The sequence below is a fragment of the Epinephelus lanceolatus genome, chromosome 9, assembly GCF_041903045.1.
Source record: "Epinephelus lanceolatus isolate andai-2023 chromosome 9, ASM4190304v1, whole genome shotgun sequence".
Taxonomy (NCBI): Eukaryota; Metazoa; Chordata; class Actinopteri; order Perciformes; family Serranidae; genus Epinephelus; species Epinephelus lanceolatus.
The window spans coordinates 43,182,321-43,203,724 of NC_135742.1; the positions used below are offsets into that span (position 1 = coordinate 43,182,321).

The 21,404-nt window shown below is 40.7% G+C and overlaps 1 protein-coding gene across 1 annotated transcript in view; it reads right to left on the reverse strand.

Annotated features, from left to right (window-relative positions):
* Positions 1 to 314: 314 nt before the first annotated feature.
* adgrd2 (adhesion G protein-coupled receptor D2) overlaps positions 315 to 21,404 on the reverse strand; it is a 129,993-nt gene continuing 108,903 nt past the window's right edge. Inside the window, exons 20-25 of the mRNA XM_033619824.2 lie at positions 21,307 to 21,348; positions 21,115 to 21,168; positions 20,766 to 20,913; positions 6,943 to 7,001; positions 6,823 to 6,853; positions 315 to 1,475 (exon numbers count right to left, since the gene is read on the reverse strand). Coding sequence (XP_033475715.2) covers positions 1,468 to 1,475; positions 6,823 to 6,853; positions 6,943 to 7,001; positions 20,766 to 20,913; positions 21,115 to 21,168; positions 21,307 to 21,348 — 342 coding nt within the window. The 3' untranslated portion in view covers positions 315 to 1,467. The remainder of the gene's footprint in view (positions 1,476 to 6,822; positions 6,854 to 6,942; positions 7,002 to 20,765; positions 20,914 to 21,114; positions 21,169 to 21,306; positions 21,349 to 21,404) is intronic.

The window sequence follows — 21,404 nt, forward strand, 5'->3', positions numbered from 1 at the left end:
TACAAACTATCTAGTATAGGTTGACTATCCAAATAAAGGTTTACAGAGAACTGTGTTTGTAGTGAAAAATCATCTAAATGTATTCGGTAAAGACAGTTACACAATATCTGGTGAATATAGTTTCTGTGTGGGTGTAGGTAAGCAAGGAAAAAAAACAATGAAGTTACTTGTTTTTAATTTAAATGGGTAACTTTACCCATATTGCTAAAGTGTGTATAGTTTTATTTACTGAAGGTTTCAGATACCTCCTCTTAGGATTTCTTTCTCCACCCACTACAATGCAGGGAGAAAACAGCAATGCTCAAGATACAATGTCCTGATGACACAGATTTATTTACAGAAAACAGCTTTCTACAGTTTCCATGGAGGTGTCTGAGCTCTATTGTACAAGTTTCTAATAAAGCCTGTTCACAGGGAGGTCTGTGGATTCACCTCAAATTGCTTCTGAAAAGACATACTGCTATTTTCAAATTCTATATTCTGATGCTGTGAGCACTGCAAAAGAAAACAAAAATCTGCCCACTGTACCCAAAACCTTAGTGAACACAACTGGTTTGTAATTTGGGTGAACTGACCCTTTAAGGGCAAAACACACCAGTGCCAAATGGTGCCTGTCAAAACATCCACCCCTGTTATTTTCTCTGTACAACACACACATCATGGTTCCGGGACATGCCACCCTGCAGCAATTCATGCACTGTCCTACTGTCAATAAATATATTGCCAAGTCATAGCTCTGGAGATTGGCTCCTCACATGAGAAATCGAGTTGAATTAGTGGGTGTCCACACATGAAGAAGATCTATTGGTAAAAGCAGTAACAACTTTGTGTGGTCTTCTGTTGATGTGCTGCAGCGTGATGTGTCCTATTGGTGCCAGGGGTGGCACGACACGCTGCACCGCGGTGGAGCGTAGCTGTAGAGTGTAGTGTGACACCATAAACAGTCTTCCCTTTGCTTTCAGAACAAAAGACTCATTTGTGCCTTGAAGAGATCAGTTCACCATCTTACAAACTACTATCAGGCAACGGGCAATAAAATCTTTTTAGACAGCACTGTTACTTTGTCACAGAGATACTGGTAAGTGGACATTGGTTTAAATGGTGAATCCCATGAAAAAAGAAAACATTCCTTCACTACTCTATTTGTTCCAAAGACTGTGATGCAAAGGACTCTCTGGCTACCTAGAAAGTGAGTAGTTGAGGGAACACTGATTTGATCTGAGAACAGAGCAGTGACAGTGTGAGAGAAGGTGGAGCTCTCTTATTCATCCTTCCTTCATGCTTATTTTATTCCATACTCTCCCTCCCAGCAGAATGTGTGTGTGTGTGTGTGTGTGTGTGTGTGTGTGTGTTTATGGTGGCCGTGCACTTCTTCAGGTTTGATCTGTGTGTGTGTCCAGTCCTCTCTTCTTTCAGCCTGGTGCATTCTTATTGTAATTGAGTATCAGGATCCACTCCATTTGCGGTTCAACAACCTGCGGTGAAAGAAAGTGAAAGGCATTAACTACGACTCAGAGCTCAACCTGATGTTTCATGTTTTTGCATTACAGGAGTGTGAGTGTGTTAGTGTACAAAAGAGAAAACAAGAAAGGAGGGAAATGAAAGGCAGAGTGAGAGAGAGCAGGTGTTGGAGTGGTTAATGGCTGATAGCGTGAATAGCCAGCCCTGTCCGCTCCTGATTAAGGGAATGAACTTCTCCTTTGTCTTGTCGGTCAACAATGAACACCCAGCAGCACTCAAACACCATCCTTACAGACGGCTAAATATTTAATGAATCTAAAACTTCCTTCTCCTTACTGCCAGGCAATTTAGAGCCATTGACAGTGACTTGACCCTCTGGAAATATGGGGACCATCTGTTGTGTTTGCCTGCACATTCATATCAACAAAAGACACAGGGCCAGTTTTCACACAGGCCTAATGCAGTCCACTGAGCAGGTAAATGGAGACAATCTAGGAAAAATAAAACCCCTTTGGCTCTGTCTCCTCCAGTCAGCTGTCAATTGTTTAGATTGAAGTCATTAATAGATGATGCATTCTACAAACACTGCCTTTACATGAATACATATCTATTCTGTGTTTGTGAAAATCAAGAACAACATACAACTAGAGTTGGGCTGATTTCCGGTTTTGCTGGTCTGATCCAGTGTACAAGCTTAAACCGGTTTGATTTTATGCAAACCAACTGAACTGGCATTTGTAATTATTTGGCACAAGTTCTGGCAAATTTAAGAGTAACCTTAATCACCAACCTGTGCCAATGGCATCACTGTGCTAAATCCAACTCATTGGTAACAAGCAATATAAGAACACGATTAATATAATATTATTGTTATAAATGACTAACACTGACAAACAAAGCTGTCTTTTCACATTGGCATGATATGTGGCCAATCATGGTTATTGCTTAATGGAGCCTAGTGATGTCAGGGGGAAATGCTGCGGGACAACAACGAAAGTTAAGGGGGCGGGCATGGATGGGTCCAACAACACCCAGCTTTCACCGGGGAGGCCAGTGTTTGCTTCCTGTAAGAGATTGTTAAGCCAAACCCTGCTCCTTTGTCCTAAACCCAACCACATGCTTTTGTTGCCTAAACCCAACCTCGTGCGGGCACATGCTTTTTGTTTACATGAGACATGGCAGAATTAGTCCCTCATGAAAAGCTGACATTTCAGAGATTTAAAGTTGACAGAATCGGTGTCTGCAAGAGGTGTTCTGGCTGCAAACAATGTTTTGAGCTGAACTTTCATTAGACACTGTGTTTCTATTTATATCTGTTGCTCACCTTGCTGCAATGAATGAAAAACAGCTTATTTATGAAGCTGAAATGAGTAATTTTGTATATGATATGTTTATATGTCTCTTCAAGAACCTAAATATGACAGCTGGCGGGAGATAGATCGCCAGGGAGTTGAAAGTTGCTGGTAAGGTAAATGACCTTGCTAATAAAAAGCTAGGCTACTTGCTCTTGGCTATAATGTATGTCTTTACCAGTTATTATCACACATAAAATGTGCTGTCTGTTTTGAAAAGTAATGTTACAAATGTAGGAAGATAGCAGGTAGGCTACTCATCCATCTTTTAAGTGGTTACGTCTCCAGTCTGATCTTCAGCGCACAGTTGTTAGCTACATAGAGTGGCGTGTTGGGGGCTGATTAGGTGAATTTCCCAGCATGTCATTGGATGATGTATTTCACGGCCATGAGCCAAAGGAAATTGTTAATAGTGTGTGTTAATCACTCATATGTTACCTATTCTGCTGCGATTTATGTTTATGCATCTCACAATAGTTGTATGGGTTATGGTTAATGTTGTGACATAATATTGCACCGTGAGTTAAGATGTACACGTGATTGGTGACCTCCTCCTGTTTACATGTGTTAACTGAAGTACATATTTAATGGATTCAGTGTGACACTTGTTTGTTGCAACGACATGGTGTCATCATGTTCGACTCAGGAGCTGCTGCTGAATCAAGTGGGAAACCTGGGAGTTCAGTTATAGTGTTTCTATGGTTATGCTGATGCTCTTGCTGTCTGGGTTGGAAATGCAAGAAAGTGGTGTGCTCTAGTACAAGAACTATAGCTCTTATAATAACACATTCATGTCTGGTGTGACAAACTTAGAACACATCATTTTGGGACCAAACATGAGAAAACTAGACAATACAAATCATATTCTTTTCAATTTCCCCGGGGTGCACACTGACTGCTTTCTCTTCTTATGCACTCTGGGCATGGAATGAGCTTTTTAAATGTTGCTTCAACATTTTTAAAGGTCTTTTCAAAACTGCCTTGAAGGAAACATGTTGCTGCTCTATATAGCCCTTCATGGCCTGTATCTCCTTGTTCTTTTACTATTTTCCCTTTTGTTGCCTTTATGTTTTGTATGTGTTTTACTGTGTAACATAGTCTTTTTTTTCTTTTTTAAAGTGAAACTGATTATGTTGATTTTGCTGCCGTTTTGACCAGGACTCCCTGTAAGAGTAGATCTTGTATCTTAATGGGACAATCCTGGCTAAATAAAGGATAAATAAGTAAAATTAAAACAAGGCTGAATCCATCAGTGCCCTGCCCATGTATGACAAGCAAGCAAACACCCTCAAAGTCTTGGCCACTGCTAAAAATTACACTTGTAACCACATCGGGTAACAAAAAATTACAACTATTTGTATTTGTTTTACCTTAATGTTGATATGAAACGCTGATTACTGAAAAATAAATAAAAATGGCTCTTCATATCAAAAAGGTTGTCGACCCCTAACTTACAATATAGGATTCCTTATTATACAATTCTCACAATCTGCAGATGAATTAAGCAGCTTTTAATTCATACTAAAATCACAAAGTCCTGTGGTTGATCTGTTTTGCTTTCACACATTGGTGATGTTTCACCAGAGTTATCTTGGAAGCACCAGAAAATGAGTGAGATGCAACAAATGCCAATGGGCGGATTGGGCCAGGTGTCCTGAACTCTAAATCCCCTCAGTCGAGTTGTTTAGTTCAATCAACACCTGAATTCATTTGATGGGAACCAAACAAGTTAGTCAGCTGGGTGTTAAGGGTTTGGACCCTAGTTCAGTTACCAGTACATAGACTAAATCTGGGCCAGTGTTGGCACCCCTGTCATTGATTCAATCACCACCAAAGCAACCACTAAACTATAATTCTACTACTATACTCTATTAACTCTCTGTGCTACTGTCTTTGCTTTATGTAACACTCAGTTCGCACACTTGTTTTGCAGTTAGTTGCAGAAACAGGACAATTTACCCACCATCCAGTTCCATCCCCGCCAGTTTGTTTGTATGCCAGTTTCAGACTACATGATATCAGCCCAATTATAACCTGGCCCAGCTGTCCTATGGTGTTGGTTCAGATCGTGAACGAGTGTTGTACGCAATAGTCGAGTCAAAGTAGATGACAACTGACGCCACGTCTGAGACAACTCACAACATCCTGACAGAAAAGCTAGCATGTTACATTTTTTGCTTTCTATGACTACTCCCATCACAGCCATGACTTTAACCAATAGGAACACAGAACAATCTGCTGCCATAGACAACTGTAAACATGGTGAAGGAAATGAAGAGTGATGCTGTAGGTGTTGCTGTGAGGTGAAATGCAGGAAAAAAATTTGTGGAGTTTTGGCGACAGCACCCCAGCATTTTTGATTTTTCCTCGAGGGACTGCACAACACAGTGAATAAAGAAAAATGCTGGCATGAAACAGCAGAGGCAATTCAGCAACCCAGTTAAAGGGCTTTTATTGTAAAACATTTGCAGGAACTTTTTGTGCAGAATTAATGACTTGCACAGTTTTCATGCGGTACTTCAAATGGAGTTCAGTCAGGACCACTTTTGCAAAAGAAAATTTTATTTCTGTTTGCAGTATTTTATTTGGTGGTATAGCTCTGTGGTATAGCACACCTTTCCGCCCTTCAACATGCATATGAAGAAAGCCTGAGGCCGAGACAGCAAACCTCCCTGTCCTTCCATGCACCTACATGGCAAGCCTAAGGCAGAGAGAGCAGCAGCACAGCAGCCCGGGGTACAGACCAGAGCAAGCATCAATGACAAACAGAAATGACACTGATACGTCAAACACAACATGAAAAAGAGGCGCTGGGGTGGAGGTGCGTTGCAAAGCAGTTTGCCGAGGAAGCAACAACATTAGGTAGGCCAAAGCAGTCTGAATAGGGTGCCCCGAATGTAGTCTCGCCACCAGACAATCAGAGATCTCCGGCTTCTGATAGTCTGGGGACACTCCTTTCTAAAGTGTGTTTAACACACCGGCGAAAATGGCCGGCAACAAAGCAACACCTCTTGCATTTCTTAAAAGGACACGCCCTCCCGGAAATGTGCGCTCCCCCTTTTCTCGTCCACAAGGAAACAAACACACAGAGAGCTTGAAAATGGATGCTGAGAGATTTAACTCTGTTTTATCAAACTTGTGCTCAGTCCACAAGATTGTGGAAATGAAGGACTTACAGCGACTTTGTTTAAAACTTTTAACCTTTTAACCAGTTGGACTATGTTTACGAGCACAAGAGTTCAGTGAGCCACCGAAGGACCGCCCTGCGGATTTACTATTGGTTCTGCAACGTAGGGAGTTTTTTTAAACTTGAAATTGTATCCGCCCATCTAAACACAAAATCAGGGAGAAAGTCATCAGTCTTTAGTTAAGCAAAGCGTCTAAAGACTGCCTTGTGAGTCTACCCTGAATGAGATTTTCCAATTGGTTACATAGAAAGTAACCATGTGGTCTTCCGGCCCCTCCAACAATCAGCTGCTCCATCAGTTGTTTGGGCTGCTTGAGATCAGCTGATGTAGCTGGGATGCGCGCTGAGCTTGACATCGTGTCCTGCCTAAACTAAGCCTATGCTCAATTTACTGCCATTTGATGGCACTTATTACGTTACTACAAAAACAGTTCGGGTGGGACATGAACATCCGTAATGACTGACGACTAGCGGTGATCGGTTGTGGACTAACATGTAGTCTGTCATGTCTTTTGACAAAGTCAAGGCGAGATTTTATGACTAAATACTTCCATAATCTAACGTAGTGACTGCCAGAATGGACAAACATACTGTGTAGTCTGAACACGGAATTAATAATGTATTGCAACTTTCTTCTCTCCTGACTTTATTTGTGACTCTTATTATTTTTGTTTCAGTGCACATGCATCTGTTCTTGTTCTTCTACAGCTGTGACACACTCCCCTGTGTAGGATCAATGATATTTAATAGTATTTCTTATTTTCAACTAAAACCAACTCCTCTGTGATTCAAGACCACAATCAAGTGATGCTAGAGTTGTACCTGATGGCTTGAACCCAGTCAGCTGGACCACCTGTTTTAATTGAAAAGACACACAATAATCCGTCATTCAAACAGCATAATATGACTACACTGCAGTGATAATACATACATGTTACTTACTTGGTTTCCTGATGCTGACTTTAAAGAGAAATTCACAAAGCTCTCCTTTCTGAAGCTCTCTGAAAGACAAAAACACTTGTTTGTATTTTAAAGTTTGCATTTCTCTTTCAGGAAAAACACAATTGTTTATGCAAGGTCAAAACATCTGAGATGAAGACATACCGTACAAGCAAAACAAAGCATAATACTAAGAGCACTTTAGAAAATACACACAGGGAAGCACAAATGCAAACAATATGAATGACAAAAGAACATTATGAGCATAAAATGTTTTGGTTCCTTTTGTATGCAGATCTCTGTTATTTGCCCTTCTAGTTTTTAACAAATAATGTCATATAATTATGGCCTTGTACCTAAAGGACAGATTACTGATGATGAGATAAACCAAGATATGAAGTGTAATCAAAGAGCATCATCTATTTGATTTTAGAGCATTGTGAAACAAAAATCTTAGATCAGGGTTCTCAAAGGTTTGTTGACTGAGTACCATTTTAGTGAGCCTGCATATGAACGCAGACTGCACAGGAAAAGTTATGACTTTTTATGACATACTATAGTATGATTTATGACATACTAACTATATCCGTCAACAGTGATATAGCCTACATAACATTAATATTCAAGCTGTGCTCATGCATTGTTTGTACATTTTTCTATGCAGAGTAAATGCACCAAAATTTGTACATATTCCATGTAATGATGAGCCAGTAATTCGTGGAAAGTGGAAGGTTGCCATTACATGACCAAAGTACTGATGGGAATAAAGAAGGAAGTGGCCCTGAGTGGTCCAGTTAGGAGGCAGGTTGGGGTGGTGAATGGGTTGCAAAACACACTTTGTAGCATATTGCCTCGTCCCAATCCACATACCAGCATCCCCATTATTGACACTGGATTAAGTTGTTGTGTTGTTAAGTCTCAAAACGTAAAAGTCAAGGTTGTTTTATTTATCTTTATGTGTGCTGTATGTATACCAATGAATGTCAGCTTCATCATGAGGGCGGACATATCATAAAGTTTGTGGATAATTACATTATTGTGTTCAGTAACTGCTTGGTCATGATGAAACTGACCATGGTCTAGTGGTGGATAAATTGACTGATGGAAACACCCCCTGTTGGACATAAATGTGTCTATAACAAAGGAAATAACTGACTTATGGGCAGAAGCCTCTTTCTACTCCTCCTGCTGTTATTGGTGGCCAGGCTGCTGAAGTTGATCAACTGTACAAGTATCTAGGGATGATTACTGATGATAGGTAAAGATGACACCACCTTTCTGAGAATGTTTCTCACTTAATTTAATCCGTTCTAACCTTATGTTTCATTTGTTGGTTTGGGTCATTTGCCTTGAAAAATGAGTTAAAACAGGTCACAAGGCACTGTCAGAATGTGCAGTAAAATTGCAGGCATAGATCTAAATCAACTCTCCCAAGTGTACAAAGTCAGAGTCACAAAGAAGGCTCAGTCAGTCCCTGCTGACCTTACTCACCCTCTGTCCCTTGAGTGCAGGTTGCTGCCATGTGGTCACAAATATAATCTGCCAAGATTAAGGACCAGTAAATTTAAGAACCCATTGGTCTCTGTTGCTATTGGTCTGTAGTTCCTTTTTTTCCTCATCTGAATTGTTTGTGTGCTGATTGGTGTGATGATTGTATTGCTGCTGGCTGTGCGACAAATTGCCCCTGAGGGATAATAAAGATTACCTTTACCTTGACCTTGGCCACCACTCATTACTTACTTATTTCAGCCACGAATACAGTTAAGGTGCAGAGAACCTCATTCACAGCAGGGATGGACATGGCAGTACATATCACATGAAATACAAAAGAAAGGACATATGGAAAGACCATTTTTAACCTTCAATGATCTATAATATGAATGTTTTTGAGTGTTAGTTCTTCTACTGATGGGGTGGCTGTGGCTCAGAGGTAGACTGGGTCGTCCACCAATTGGAAGACCATGGGTTCGATGCCCGGCTCCTCCAGTCTGCATGTCGAAACATCCTTGAGCAAGATACTGAACCCCAAATTGCCCCCGATGATGCTTCCATCGGTGTGTGAGTGTGTTAAAAAGTAGCAGGTGGCACCTTGTATGGTAGCCTCAGCCACCAGTGTATGAATGTGTGTGTGAATGGGGGAAAGTGACTCGTAGTGTGAAAAGCGCTTTGAGTGGTCGGATGACTAGAAAGGCGCTATACAAATGCAGGTCCATTTAACATTTACCATTTACTGCTTCCAGGACAAACTCTTTTTTAGGGCTCTGAGAATAACAAAAATCAGCAAGCTGTTTGTATCAAGTGGGTATGCACGAGACAACAGGGAATGGACATAAATGCAATTCAGGCAGACAGAACAGTTATTATTGAAAAGGTGAAGATGCATAACCTTGCTGGCATGGGTAGAAATTCCAAACTGAGAGTTCACAGGTAAACAGGAATGCAGCAGGTAATAATGGTTTGGGGAAACTTGTGATAACTCGTGCTACTTTTTGTATTAGAGTTGAGCTACATTCCAATAAATCGCTCCTCCTGTTCTCAATTGCGATCGACAGGGCCTTGCAATTTAAAGGGGTGTCCTCAGTGCTTAATTTGTAAAATTAGAAGTAGGGGAACACTTTGGGCCTCTGAGAGAGCAGTGTTCCCCCACTCCCAAAAGTGGGGGAACACTTTTTTAAGCGGCACCCGAGCTGCCTCGCTGCGCGACTCCGAATGGAATGGTTGTGACATCTAGTGTTGTCACCGTACCAAAATTGGGACCCACAGTACGATACCAGTGAAAGTATCACGGTTCTGAGTAGTATCAGGATACTACAGCAAAAATGAGGCAGATGTGCCTTTTGTCATTTATAAAAAGATATAAAAAGATCACTTTTCTATAATACATCACTGATATTTCAATGGAATAAATTACTTATTGACTTATTCATACTTCAAAAACAGCATCAATAAGTGATTAACATGGGGGGGGATCAAAATAAAATGAATAAATAAAATAAAAATCAACCAGCCACCCTCCTCCCCTGACAAGTAAAGAACAGTCCCTTCATAAGTAAAGAACAGTCCCTAAAGTGTGGTGAGGTTTGTGGACCGTTACCTGCCACAAAGAGAGAAATGCAATCAGCTCGTTTCTCCTCTGACACGCCACATACCTGTGTGCCACCATGGCTCAGTTGTCCAGGTACTACTGGGCAGTCATGACACCAAGAAGAGGAAAGTACTGGACCTGGAGTCGGACTTGCCGGTAAGCCGTTATGTTGTGGCGCAGAGCACTATGAGCCTCCGCCGTATTTGACCGCCGTATCCTGTCTGTGACCCCCGTTCAACCCATAACCGGCAGGATTTGATTTTCCTTTCTGCTGCTGGTTGAAATCTGTACTCACACAGCCTGCTGAATGATTTAATTTGCGCGCACAAAACTATTTTTAGTCGCAAATGCGAGTAAAATGCTCACACGTAGAGCTCTGCGGAAAACAAATCACTGCTGACAAGTAAAAATAAATAAATAATAACTTTCACTGCTCAAAGGTACTCACATGTCTGGAAAACAAACCACTACAGCAGCATATTGAGTGCCAGGTGGCCGGCGCGTGCCGTTATTGACCAGCGCGCGCCGGGACGGCGCATGGACACTCACTGTCTTGAGATTGGACTTTGAACTATCATATGTAGGCTACTGTGGAGTTTTAGTCTACCATTCCATCCATTACCAGTATACCCTGCAACACTAGTGACATCAGCCAATACTGTATGTAGTTTTTAGATGCGAAAAGTTCTAGACCCATGCAAATTAGTTCCGGAACGCACCAGGGCCTTTTCTGAAAAGATCCTGGTACACCTTCCAGTACGTTCCGGCTCAAATTAAGCACTGGGTGTCCTCAAAAGTGGAGGGTCAGTCCTGAGGCCCAGACAAACCAAACCGACATCAAGGAACTAACGGCTGATTGTTACCTCATGTCGCTTGTGTCTTGGCCAAAAAGTTGCACCTGAACACATCCCAAAGACTACGGCTGACAGCCAACCATCACGTACTTTCTGCACCTCCATGAGAGGAAATAACTCTTCACACCAGCAGGCAGCAGTAGCCTGCAATAATCATTCAAAAAGGGAAACCAAAAGACTGTCATGACCCTAGTTAGCCAGTTAGCACATTAACAGCACCATCTAATGTGAAAAGTAGAATATCTTTTACCATTTCTATGCTGAAGACACTCAGCTGTACCTCCCACTCAAACCTTGCGATTCATGCAGTGTCAACACTTTGTTAAGATGCTTTGACGATGTAAAATCCTGGATGACAAAATGCTTTCATAAACTTAACCAGGATAAAACTGAGGTTTTAATCTTTGGCCCAGCTGTCACATCTGCTTCCATTATTAATGCCTTTGGGTCTCTGATATTTAACGTAAAATCACATACGTAAAATCTTGGTGTATTCTTTGATTCTGGTTTAAAATTGGAACTAATCAACTCTGTTGTCAGCACTGGCTTTTACCATTTTAGGTCACGTGTAAAATTAAAACCATTCCTCTCTGTTAAAGATTTAGAAATTTTAGATTTTAATTTCCTCTCACCTAGACTATTGCAATTTCCTCTATGTAGGAATCAGTCAGTCAGCCTATCACACCTGCAGCTTGTTGAATATACAACAGCAAGACTTCTCACTAGTACGAGGAAGAGAGACCAATCATCCCGGTACTAGCCTCTTTTTAATGGTTACCATTGAAGTACCGAATTGACTTTAAAATTATTTGTGTATAAAGTGCTGCATGTACCCCTGCTTACATTTCTGAACTGTGTTTCCACCTCCTGAGCCCTCAGATCTGGAAACCAATCACTACTCTCCATTCAATGTACTCAATTAAAAACTAAAGGTGACTGAGTATTTTCAGTTGTTGGTCCTAAACTGTGGAAGTGTCTTTTCCCTATATTGATGCATGTAAAACCAGCCTTAAGATCCATCTCTTTTCTATAGCCTTTTAATAATCATTAGGATGACATAACTAATCACACTGCGTAACACGTATTTTCTGTTTTACTTTTTCAATTAATTTAATTTAATTTAATTTATATACTTTATTAATCCCCCTGAGGGGACATTTTCATTCTTTTGTCATTAACACACAGGTCCAAAAGACACACACATGCACAAACAGGACCTATATATGCACAAAGTGGAGAGATGTCAGATAGAGGGGGCTGCCCTTGGTGAGGCGCCCCAAGCGGTTGGGGGGTTCGGTGCCTTGCTCAAGGGCACCTAGGTAGTACCCAGGAGGTGAACTGGCACCTCTCCAGCCACCAGTCCACGCTCCATATTTGGTCCGGACAGGGACTCAAACAGGCGACCCTCCAGTCCCTATGGACTGAGCTACTGCCGCCCTATTTTTGTGTTATGATTTTGGCAAAATATTGTATGCTGTTATTAATTTATCTTATCTTCTCCTATTCATCACTGTTTGTATTTGATCATTCCTGTTTTTATCTCTTTGTGAAGCACTTGGGTCAACATTTGTTTTTATATACAGTATACTCTATAAATAAATCTGACTTGACTTGACTTTAGCTGTTTTGTTTACTCTCCTCACTACTGTTTCTCTGCTCGAGCGCCGAGCTGAGCTGCCAATCACTGATGGGCTGCGCCATCGCCAATGCAGATTCAGATTCAGATTCATGCTGAATCAGCTGAAAAACAGCTGGTAAGGGCCAACGGTGTGGAACACACTACAAAGGCTAGGGCAGCAGATGCACACCCATGGCCCAGCATTTACTAACGGCTAAGTGGACACATTTGGTCAGATACTGAATTGGTGACACTAATACTGGGTGTCCATCTTGAAACTATGTTGACTGTATAGATATTCTGTGTTCCTACAGTAGGAGGTAGATGTGTGAGAAGTATCCATGTTTTCACAGACATGGGTGTAAAGTGCAACTTGACTAGTTCGCAGATTCATACATTCTTCATAATGAAGCAGTAGTTGTTGTTAGTTTATGAAAATGTGAATCTGAAAAAAGCCCATTTTACTGCGCTGAGACTCACAACGAGCAACTGACACTGAAGCATCCCAAAATGCGTGTGACAGATCGTCTGTTATAATACTTGCAGCTTTATATCAAGGAAAAAATGGGTCTCATGAAATTGTTATATTTTTAATGTAAACTGTAAATGTATGTCTATTTAACGTTTAGAGTGATTCCAGCATATGGTAGTCTGAGTAGACTGTTAGCATTGTGACTGAAAATATTTCCCCATAATTTACAAGGAGTATTAGATTTTTAAAAGGTATCAAACTATTTGAATGCATTGCAGAGTAGAGAGTTTCACCCTCCTGGTCACAGGTTGAGGTGGATTAAAATGAGGTGTGTTAATTTAGCACCATGGACAGCTCCACGGATTTATCATTAAACAGCGACCTGCTCCACCTCAACCTGTGATATCCACAGATTTGGGTCATTCAATTTTAATTATTAATTAATAGCGTAATAGGGTACGGGCAGATTAAAACCAGCAGACTTCTGTGTTATACTTTCCCAAACTATAGGCTTTATTGTGTGTAGAACCACTTTCTACAGGCGGCGGATGGCTTAACTCGCCAATAATGTGCTGAGAAAAATGTTTGAAGTCCAAAAAAAGTAATTTATTACAAAAAAAGGTCAACAAAACAGGTTAATTTTCTGTCAAACATTTTTTTAAAGATGTGTTTTTGAGCGGGCTCGGCTATAACTGACAGGACTGCAAATATAACAAAAACACTTAAGATGTCATACTTTAAAACAAACTCTTAACTGGCCGGATCAAGGAGACCCTCCACCGGGGTCTAGGCTTGTGGCGCTGGTCTGACCGGGCCGTATGCAGTGGAGGTTCCAGTGCTGGAACACCAAGCGGCTGACGGCATGACAGACGCCTGCACACACAAAGCTGGAAAGCGGGAGGACACTCCTAATTCCCCGGTCCTTAACTAACCTCCACCCTACCCCCGGAACTTCTCCACCTACGCTGGCTGTCTTCGCCCCCCCCTCCCGGCCGTGAATGCAATAAAGGTGGCTTTGTCGGGCACTTTACAGCAGCTCCGCTTCCCAGAGCCAAACTGTCACTCGCTCGGATCTCCTTTCTCAGTTCGTGCCCTGCAAACAAGTCCAGCTGTGTATGATCAGTCCAGAGTCTCTGTCAGATCCACAGGTGAACGCATTGTCTTTGATTACTTTTTTCTTTGTTTCTTGTGTGTAAACACCAAGGACCATGCTGGAAATAAGTATTTTACTTTAGCATGTCATCCTTAGGATTACTGTCTTATCGTCTTCCAGAAATCAATCAATCAATCAATCAATCAATACTTGTCGCCATGGCAACCGGTCCGCTCAACCCCAGTTCATTAGCCTACAATATGAATAAATGTTGGACGGTGATTAGAAATTCCTCCAACATGGTGCAGGGAAACTATTTTTCGGATCGACCCAGGAGCAGTAGCATCGCTAACTAGCTTGCTATGCTAATCAGACGTGCGTTCGTAGACACGTCATGTAATCACAGGGGTCAAAAGTGTCAGCTCTTGAAGCAACAACGCGTCATGTTACGGACGTGTGACACGTAGCATCACTATGCTAACTAGCTTGCTATGCTAATCAGACGTGCGTGCGTAGACATGTCATGTGATCACAGGGGTCAAAAGTGTCAGCTCTTGAAGCAACGACGCGTCGTGTTACGGACGTGTGACACGTATATACTATATAGGCTATATAGACCGTTTTAAACTGGACAACATAAACATTCTAAATGGGTCCCTTTGTATTTCCTGTTTGAGTGTAGGTTAATGCAGAAGCTGACAGGAAGTAAACAGGGACCAAAGTTGTTGCCCTAGCAACAGAATAGCAATGAAACGGTCCATATATACTGTACATATATATATAGATATGTGTGTGTAGGTATACCTACTGTATACCTACACACACACACACACACACACATATATATATATATATATATATATATATATATATATATACATATACATACATATATACACATATACATATACACATATATATATATATATATATATATATATATATATATGTACACACATACACATACATGCATATATATTACACCACTCTATTAAATGCTGTATTCTGATTGGTCAGTCGCGGCATTCAGAGGTCTGATATTACTGTGTAATGACCGTTGCTATGTAGCCCAGCATTGCTAGGGACGCTGCCCTGACAAGGAGATTCAGCCGTTGCCGGCAGTTTTTTTTTTCTCTCTTCCCGATTTAATTTATAAATCAATAAAAATCGTATAATTAATCAATATCCTGTCTCAAATTATTTATTTAACAGATAATTAGCGGGATAATGTATAATGAGCCGGTGAATACTGGGAAAACAACTCCCTTCAGGGGAACAGAACCCCTCCGCTATTCCCCTGTCGGGAGTTATTTTCCCAGTATTCACCGGTTCATTATACATTATCCCTTACATATATACTGTATATATCTTTTCTTTCCTTGTTCAGGCACTATTTTTAACACTTCTACAACAGATTATTTGTTAGCCTATAATAATAGGATACTTGCACCTTTATATCAAGGGGAACATATTGTGTCTCATGAAATTGTTATATTATTTATTATACCTAATTATACCTACTTATTTCCACAGCAGTTGGGGTGCTGTGTGTTGTTGCCTGTTCCTGCCACAAGGTGGAGTCTGGGTTTTGTGAGTCAGTGCCATAATACCAGACTGTATAGAGATTTCATTTTTATTTTGAATAAAAATGAAATCTCACGTTTCCTGAGGATGGTTTCACTTCAGATTGATAGTAGACCACCTCAGAATGTCACACACTAAATTTCTAAAAAAAATAAGAGCCTTCTTAAAAAGTCAAATATGAGAAAACACCTCATATTTGACTTTTCTTATTTTAAAAAAGCTATTTTCTAGAAAATGCACTTACATTAATTCCACTGCCACTGTAGCTGCTCTATAATGAAACCCGCTCTTCTGCAACTTCTCTTTCCTCTAGAGTTCCTCCAGACATTTCCCCACTACTTTCTGTTTAACATAGCCTATCTCACCAGAAAATGCTGGCAGCCGGGATATCTTTTCATTATTGTGTAACTGTTTTTTTCCCTCCAATTTTATTTTAATTCATGAACACGAATGTAAATAAATAAAAACAAATATACAAAGTTGTGAGTACATTCAAGTTATAGAGAGGATTTTAAGCCTTCATAAACATTCAAAGTCCTGATGGCTTTCATATTGGTCAGTTCATATTTTAACTGGTGTATATTGGGTTTCCTTTCCGCCCACTTGCTTTTGTGGATATGAAACTTTCCATCTAAAATACAATGGTTTAAAAATAAAAGATGTCTTCTGTATAATTGTTTTTCTCCAAATAAAAAGTAATGTCCTTTTTTTTCTTTTTTCTTTTTTTTAGCAAATTAATATTAACCCCACAGAAAGAATCCAATTGTCAACATCAATCCAAAATAATTGAACATAAATACATTCATAAAAAAAATAAACAATAGTTTCTGTGTCAGTTTGCAGAATACACAGGATTCAGGCAGAAGGTCTGTACATTTTAAGAATTTCTTCTGTTGGATAAATTAAATGTATATCTTTAAAATAAACATCACCACCTTTATTATTGACTATATATTTTTTGTAGTAAGTCAAACCACTTTCCAGTTAATGTAACTGTATAACTGAGGTTGTCTGGAATCTGTCAATATCAATGTGCTGTTGATTAAAAGCTAAATCTCTCAAAAATACTTTGGCTGATCTGCTGTTTATTTATGATATGCAGCAAGTCACAAAGTGATATGAACTTTTTGATTTATACAACGGAGAGACAAGTCTGTGATAACAGTTAAATGGGAAATTAGTAAACCATAGGCTACTTTGCAGAATAAGTTTGATCTGTCCTCATAACGTGTGAAAATATTTGAGTAGCATCATCACAAAGCTACTTCAGTTCTTCCTCCATTTGTTTTATATCTGTGCAAACGAGTTCATAAGTTATGTAAACAAGTAGGCTAGCCTGTGTAGGCAAATGTGTGTGCAGATGATTTCCGTTACGTTAATTCAATGCTGTATTTCTCAGCACTGGGATGTCGCTCCAACAAGCAACTCACAGCTGGAAAGTTCAACTCTTCTAGTTTCTTTCAATGTCCGCCCTATCTTGCAGTGAAGGCTATTTCATGAGCAATTGCCCACATCAGCCTCATAGCATGAACAATTTGATTTAAGATATTGAGGTAGACCTAACTCACATTTATACATTTAATGATGAACTCATACATTAATTCACCATTAACTCATCATTAATTAATGGTCCACACCATTAGCCTAATTAATTAATGGTTAGGTCACTATGACTTAACCCACTTAATATATCATTATTTAAGGGTGATATTTAATTAATACATTAATTCATATGCGATCAAACTATGTGCCATGGATGGTGAGTTTGTAGATCTGCTTTTTTGGTGGATTCTGTGCCCAGGATGAGTGCTCAGGAATAGTGAGCACGGTCTGACGATGGTTGTTCCACAACATGTGGGTCTCCCTAGTCCTCAGACCCCCCTGGGACTCCCACGCGGGTCATGGTCTTCATCAGTATTGTTTACTTACTACTTAATTAGGCTACTGTACTTTTTTTTTTTTGAAAAAAACAAAACAAAACGTAATTGCAACGTAAAACACACAGACATCTTCAATCATAAATCGATTAATCATTTAACAGTGGAATTTCAGTAGGGAGGCCAAGCTGCAGGAAGCGAGCGAAATGACACATATGCGACCTCCCCCTGTTTAGTCTTTCTAATTAAAAAGCTTATATCTCAACAGTTTTACCACAAAGTATGACTTTCTTGACCTTAAAATTTATGTTTTAAATTCATTAACAACATAAAGCTGCAAGTAGCAAGTAGGCTAACAAATGATCTGTTGTAGAAGTGTGAAAAATAGTGCCTGAACAAGGAAAAAAAATAAAAAGATGGATAGATAGATAGACAGACAGATAGATAGATAGATAGACAGATAGATAGATACTGTGTAAATATATATATAGGCTACACTTATAGCATATATATATATATATATATATATATATACACAGTATATATATAGTCTATATATATACATGTCATACGTCCGTAACACGACGCGTTGTTGCTTCAAGAGCTGACACTTTTGACCCCTGTGATTACATGTCGTGTCTACGCACGCACTACTGATTAGCATAGCAAGCTAGTTAGCATAGCGATGCTGCGTGTCACACGTCCGTAACACGACGCGTTGTTGCTTCGAGAGCTGACACTTTTGACCCTTGTGATTACATGACGTGTCTACGCACGCACGTCTGATCAGCATAGCAAGCTGGGGGGATGAAACTTTGATAACTAAATCAAGCCATCTAAGGAGCAATATAACCCTGTCTGCACGGACGAACGGCCGCATGATGGGGTCAAACGGATCATGTGCATAATTAACCACAAAACAAGCAAATAGGCCTACTTCATCTTAAAGTGATAGTTCAGGTTTTTGGACATGCAGTTGTGTGAAACGCTGACCATCTGTAGCTCTGATGTGATGGTGTCACTACTCTCAACGAGCCTCCTGCTCTGAGAAATCGCCCATGGTTTACCGGAGAAAAAGTAGTTCTGAAGATGTACGGGGGACACGTAACCAAAAGGTTTTAAGCTACAAAAAAGTATGCATGTGTTTTGTTAGACTATTTCAATAATTTTAAAACATCCCCGCATTACGTCAGACCTTGCTATCAATTGGGACTATTTTCTGGCCAGGAGCACTCCGCCGTGCTCCGCCCACAAGACAGCACAGCAACAGAAATCAATTAGACAGTTCATCACCACGCTGTGCAGGTGCGCAGGATAGCAACGGCTAACGAAAACTTCATCGGCTGTTTCCAACAGAGAACCAGTAGGCTATTATTAGTGAGGAAAAAGATGTACTAGCCCCATATATACCTACTACTACAGCGCAAACACTGGCTCAGGCTCACGACACACCCTCCTCAGCTGCTGTAGGTAAACAGAGGAATACTGTTTCCATAAACAGTCAAATTCGCAAAAGGGCAAAATGCGAAAAAAATGTAAACATACAGATGGAGGTTTGCAGCATTTAGGATCCAATTCAATAGGCTAATAGGCTATATTCACAATTAGGCTGTTGTAGCCTATATATTATCTTAGTTAAATATTTTTAAACCACAGCCAGACATCAAGGGTGGTCAGTGGCTCTGATTTGTGAGGAAAAAAATAAAGATAAAAAAAAATCATGCGTGTGTATATGCACGCGTATGTCTGCAGCGACTTGATTCATTTATTCATTCCACTCTTGAGAAGCACGCACACACGCCTGCCTGCACAGGTAAACTATGGAGACAGACAGTTTGCCAAAGTAATCTGATGCGTTCAGGTGCGCAAGTGTAGTGTATGTGTAGCGTTTGTAACGCGCTGTGCACACGTACTGATAAGACGTGTGATCGCGTCATGTGAGTGGAGCGCACAATGACATCATTAATACTTGAACGCATCAAATTACTTTGGCAAACTGTCTGTCTCCATAGTTTACACATGCAGGCAGGTGTGTGTGTGTGTGTATGCTAGGGTTGTGCCGATGGGCGATCGGATCAACGCCTCCGCCCCCTCGACACAAGCATACTCGGGCGTACTATAAGCGGAGCGGACTCCGCGAGGAATGTCCGCAGTCATTCGGGCTTTCATAGTCGAGCGCACTTCCGCGTTGTAGTTTCCTGTAAAAATGTCCATGAAAAATCCCCGCGATGTGAAAAATACATGCCGAGCAGTCACTGGTGCGCGGAGCGGAGTCCGTGCGGTCGTAAAATCTAAGCTTTGCGCGCACAGGGCTTGCGGACGTCCGCTTTGAGTCCACGCGGACCTCCGCGGAATCCGTTCCGCGTATGTTCCGCCCGAGTATGTTCGGGCCGCCCGTACCCTATTACGCTATTAATTAATAATTAAAATTGAATGACCCAAATCCATGGATATCACAGGTTGAGGTGGAGCAGGTCGCTGTTTAATGATAAATCCGTGGAGCTGTCCATGGTGCTAAATTAACACACCTCATTTTAATCCACCTCAGCCTGTGACCAGGAGGGTGAAACTCTCTACTCTGCAATGCATTCAAATAGTTTGATACCTTTTAAAAATCTAATACTCCTTGTAAATTATGGGGAAATATTTTCAGTCACAATGCTAACAGTCTACTCAGACTACCATATGCTGGAATCACTCTAAACGTTAAATAGACATACATTTACAGTTTACATTAAAAATATAACAATTTCATGAGACCCATTTTTTCCTTGATATAAAGCTGCAAGTATTCACAAGTATGTGAGTCTCAGCGCAGTAAAATGGGCTTTTTTCAGATGATCAATTTACTTGACTTGACTTATATTTTTGATAGACTATTATTGTTTACGTTATTGTTAATCAGACAAGTTTATTCTATTGAAATTTATAATAATTTTCGTATGACATGCTACCTGTCACACGATGCATTGTTGCTTCGAGCTGACACTTTTGACCCCTGCGATCACATGACATGTCAACGCACGCACGTCTAATAACCACACGTCTAGGCGTGTGCAGGCATTGCACGCACATTGCATGTGTAACAAGTAAACGGTGAATGCACGCACAGTGCACGCGAAGCAAGTACGCAGTGATGGTTGCACACGCAATGTACACGTATCAAGTACGCAGTGAATGCACTGTGTGTGTGTTCGCTGATACATTTACATACATGCACGCAGCTACAGGTTATCAGCCTACCATTCTTGATGACCAGTGATGTGGAGGTGGAGCTGGGGGGTCCAGAGGTTTCACTGGTCTCAGCACTGGAGGGGGTCGGTTGACTGCGGCCCCAGGAGGTAATTGGGGTCCTCTGGGAAGGTTGGAAGCTGGTTGGCTTGGAACAGTTCTAAAAATACATTACAATCCAATCAGAAGTGCTGCAAAGTGATGATTTCATCATAAAGTAGAATATGTGGACTAGTCTACTACACTGCTACTAAACAAATAATTGCCCACACAAAAGGTCTACTAAAATTAACATTTGTAAAGAGGGAATTTTCCTGTACTGATGGACCTGATCACTGCTATGTGCTCTTTACTCACTCACCGTGAAAGATAAGGCCTTTCTCTTTTCTCTGATCCTCTTTATGGCATTCCTCACCTAAATGAGAAGCAGAGTTTACACCAACTGGTTTGTCCAAAGGCTGGCAGCCTCACATACAGTACAAAGATACATTCTGATATTCTGCCGCAGTGGCGACAAGCAGCAGCACTGACAATGGACTGAATGCCTCCTTACCTCACTGTTGTAAACAGCATACACTAAGAAGATATACAGGCCCTGTGGAAAGGAGAGAGGCACATGAGGCATGTGAAAGGTGGAAAATAGAAAAAGAA